This window comes from Galeopterus variegatus, unplaced genomic scaffold (genome assembly GCF_000696425.1).
Source record: "Galeopterus variegatus unplaced genomic scaffold, G_variegatus-3.0.2 Scaffold1660, whole genome shotgun sequence".
Classification (NCBI taxonomy): domain Eukaryota; kingdom Metazoa; phylum Chordata; class Mammalia; order Dermoptera; family Cynocephalidae; genus Galeopterus; species Galeopterus variegatus.
In genome coordinates this window covers 219,750-224,232 of record NW_007727771.1, presented here as the reverse complement: position 1 = coordinate 224,232, position 4,483 = coordinate 219,750, and the positions used below count along the sequence as shown (strand labels likewise).

General features: G+C 44.6%; 1 protein-coding gene across 1 annotated transcript in view; it reads right to left on the bottom strand.

Moving 5' to 3' along the window:
• Nucleotides 1-262: 262 nt before the first annotated feature.
• The window catches only part of CCDC43 (coiled-coil domain containing 43), a 15,683-nt gene continuing 11,462 nt past the window's right edge, over nucleotides 263-4,483 (bottom strand). The window contains exons 4-5 of the mRNA XM_008578313.1: nucleotides 3,326-3,384; nucleotides 263-1,056 (exon numbers count right to left, since the gene is read on the bottom strand). Of these exons, the coding sequence (XP_008576535.1) occupies nucleotides 869-1,056; nucleotides 3,326-3,384 (247 nt within the window). The 3' untranslated portion in view covers nucleotides 263-868. The remainder of the gene's footprint in view (nucleotides 1,057-3,325; nucleotides 3,385-4,483) is intronic.

Genomic DNA, 4,483 nt, shown 5'->3' with positions numbered 1-4,483 from the left:
AAGATACTTCTTTCCCTCCCATAAGCTGAAACTTTTCTTTAAAAAACATTCTCAGGGCCGGCCCGGTGGCACACTGAAGAGTGCGCCGCTTGGGAGCGCAGAGGCGCTCCCGCCGAGGGTTCGGATCCCATGTGGAGACCGATTCCCGCTCACTGGCTGAGCGTGGTGCGGGCGCAACACCGAGGGTTGCGGGTGCAACACCGAGGGTTGTGATCCTGTTGCCGGTCCCTGGTACGGGCGCGACACCGAGGGTTGCAATCCCATTACCGGTCAGTAAAAAAAGACAAAAAGGGAAAAAAAAAAATTCTCAGATCTGGAACACCTCCCAAATAATTTCTTCCCATTTTCCTAGTTTGCTACAATGTAACATAAAATCTGAATCCAGGAAGGACTCTTCATTAGCTTTCTATTTCAGCCATAAAACAATACTATATTTAGGGGTGAATACTGCCTCTAAGGCAATTTGCATTCCCACATTTCATCTTGGGGAAGGAGGGATCATGTTTCTGCTCCTTCAGGATTAAAACTAACTGTTAGCTTTCTGAATCCTCCTGCAATTTATCCAAGGTGAGGGAAGACTTTTTAAAGTGGCCAAAAAGAGCACAGGACTTCAATATTAAACTATGACTGCCCCTATTCCAGATCATTGGTAAAGAAAGCAACTATAATAATCTGATGGCCCACACCACTGAAACATGGCACATTTTCTAATTAGAAGTGACTGTGATCTTCCTTTTAACCATGTAAACAAAAGGAAAAATGCCTTGGGAAACCACTTCACAACATTATCTCACTTCTCTTAAATACACATTGCACGACCAGTTCCTTTGATCAAGTTCATGGGGGAGAAGAATAGAGTGGGCCAAGGTTATCGCTTTCGCTCCCCTCTCTGTGTCCTTTTCTTTTCCTTTTCCTTGCGCTCCTGCCTGGCTAGTTTGTCCCTCTCCCTTTGCAGCTTGTCCTGTTCCTTCTTCCTTTGGGACTCATCCCGAAGTGAGTCTCGTTCCAGTTTTCGGGCACTGAGGACATCTTCCACATTGGTGTTTCGGAAGAGAGCTACAGGTGAGTTAAGGGATTAGGGTACAGGTCACACAGGTCACAACTACTGCTTTCTTTTCTCATTCTGGCTGTTATGTGCATATTGTTGAGTCCTGAATGCTCCTGCCTCTTCCTGGTCTTAAAAAAAAGTCCTTATGTTTTAGTCTAAAGGGAAGTCCAAAAGCTACCACTGCAAAAGTTTTAAAATGTCCCTCAGAATAAAAATCTCATTCAGGCCGGCCCGGTGGCGCACTGCTACAGTGCGCCGCTTGGGAGCGCGGCGGCGCTCCCGCTGAGGGTTCGGATCCCACATACAGACCGGTTCCCGCTCACTGGCTGAGCGAGGTGTGGGAGCAACACCAAGGGTTGCGATCCCGTTGCCGGTCCCGGTCCGGTACAGGCGCGACACTGAGGGTTGCGATCCGTTGCCGGACACGAAAAAAAGACAAAAAGGAAAAAAAAAATACTTTATCAAAATGAAATTTCATTCTAGAGTAAGTACTTACATCATTCAATGGCAGAATACCATTGGAGTATCTAGGCTAGTTTTGGTGAATGAAGTATTAATGTAACTGTCAAAATGTTTATGTACTTGGCACTATTAAAATACTTGAAGACATACCAGCCAGCTGCTAAAAAAATAAATAAATAAAAGCTTGAAGAATTAAATATTTAACCTTATTAAACTTTATCAATTTTCCTTTTTTCCTAGACTACTAAAGCTTAAGTGAAAACCAGGTTCTAATAACCATAAACACTGAATTTATAAATGATATGAAATAAGTTTAACAGAAAATACCTAGCTCCAAACTTTACCCCTCATTTCTTTTTTTTTTTTTTTTTTTGTCTTTTTCCATGTCCGGCAACGGATCGCAACCCTCAGTGTCGCCCCCGTACCGGACCGGGACCGGCAACGGGATCGCAACCCTCGGTGTTGCTCCCGCGCCTCGCCCAGCCAGTGAGCGGGAACCGGTCTGTATGTGGGACCCGCACCCCCGGGCGGGAGTGCCGCCGCGCTTCCCAAGCGGCGCACTATCCAGTGCGCCACCGGGCCGGCCCAACCCCTCATTTCTTACGGTGACTGGGGACAGCAGTTTGGCTCAGATTTTACTCAGAGTGGAATTTACACGCTGGGAGTAAATTGGCCTTTTCAGAAGCAGCCCTTACTCGTTCAGGTCACTTAATGAGCATCAATTAGCTACTGATTTTAGCAGAAATCTCTAGTAAATTAATTGATGGAAACTAGATTTTGACCTGAGCCATTGTGCACCATTTCTGTCCAAGTAACAGCTTAACACAGGCACCTACGACTAACCAGAGCAGCCCTTGTCCATCAGGGCGAGTGCAGCACTGAGCCTCGTGCTGAAATTGAACCCTCCTGTAGGCATGTTTCTCTCAACTGAAATGAATGAGTCGAATTCTCAGTGTCGCCCCTGTACCGGACCGGGACTGGCAACGGGATCGCAGCCCTCGGTGTTGCTCCCGCGCCTCGCTCAGCCAGTGAGCGGGAACCGGTCTGTATGTGGGATCCGAACCCTCGGTGGGAGCACCGCCGCGCTTCCCAAGTGGCGCACTATAGCAGTGTGCCACCGGGCCGGCCCAGAAGATTTTTTTTTTTTTAAAAAAAGATCCCCTTACTGGTCATCTTTAAAAAAATAAAGAATAAAAAATAAAAACAAAACCCATTAATACCAGACAAGCCCCTCTCTTAAAACATGACTTTTTTCTATTTTAGTGCTTTAAAATAAATGATTCTCCCTGAAATAACCTCCCCTTCTCCAGTAATCCACCATACTCCTCACCTTTAAAGTGAATTTCTAAATTCACCTTCTCTAGGGAAACTTCTTATAAGTGATTCTGTTGGTAGGGACCTTCCTGAGCACATATGTTTCAATATATCCATATTTTGAGCTTAAAGTATTCAGTGTTTATTTTCTCTTTATAACAAATTATGAGGTTTTGAGGACAAAGACAAAATTTCAATATTACTTTGTTTCCACAGTCCTGGGCAACCCAGAGCTACACACAGGCAGCATAGATTCTTATTTTCTCTTAGAAATCCTACCTCCAAGCTAATCCCTTTACTGTACTTGTTAATGTATTTTCTTTGAGGAAAGCTCTTGGTAAATTGACTATTTAGGGCTGTCCTAGGTATGGGACTCCCAATGCAGGCATAACATGACTTCTTGGAGGTAAAGGGAATCCCCAGCAACTACAACAAAATAAAAACTGGTCCTCAAGAGGATTGTACAGAGAAACAGATGTGGATGGACACAGAGAAGGATACATTTGTCAGAACCAATGTTCATTGTGGATGCACCCAAATCATCCTTCTCATCAGCTTCAGTGAATAATGTTAAGGAAAATTGTGTGGAAAACAAAGGTTGGCACGTCCCAACCCAATGTTAGAGAACATTCAATAGATTGGTGGGTAGAAAAAGCATGCTAAATGGAGGAAGACATTTTCAGGGATGTGACGATAAACCCAGGATATTCATCTCTGGAAATTGCAACTTAGGGGAAGATTGTTCAGAGCTTTTGTAAGATACTTTTCTTGGAGGCTAAAAGAAACTTAAGTTGATCTGGGCAGACTGCCACATAAGCCGGAAGCCAGTGGATGGCCAGATGACCTCTAAAACAGTAGTTCTTAAACTACGGTTCCCAGAACCACCTGGGAACTTATTAGAAATGCAACATCCTGGGCCGGCCCGTGGCTCACTCGGTAGAGTGCGGTGCTGATAACACCAAGGCCACGGGTTCGGATCCCATATAGGGATGGCCGGTTTGCTCACTGGCTGAGCGTGGTGCTGACAACACCAAGCCAAGGGTTGAGATCCCCTTACCGGTCATCTTTTTAAAAAAAAAAAAAAAAAAGAAATGCAACATCCTTGGGCCCCACTGCAACCTATTTAACCAGAAACTCTGAGGTAAAGCCCAGCAATCTGTGTTTTAACAAGTCTTACAAGAGAATCACTGCTTTAAAAGTTCTTTTCTAGCCCAAGAACTGAGATTTTTGTAATTGAAACCATAACTCTTACCAACCCTGGCAAGAAAAGTCATGAGGAAAAACTAGAAGAGAAAATGGCCCCAAAGAGCCCAAGAATTATTTCCTGAACTAGTGATTAGACCACCTGACATTTCTGGTATGATGTCCACTGCATAATATGCCATATACTTCATTCAAGTAGGCTCAGTAAACTAAACATTTCCTAAATAAATTTCAAATTCACAAGGAACTAAATCTGCCCCTACCTGCAACACTTTCTTTTTGCACAGAAATCAAATTTCAGATTTATTCTGGTGCTACTTGGGGGTTCAGCCTTACTCTTAACTATGAGAGTACTTCAAAAAGTTTGTGGCGGGCCGGCCCATGGCTCACTCGGGAGAGTGCGGTGCTGATAACACCAAGGCCCCGGGTTCGGATCCCATATAGGGATGGCCGGTT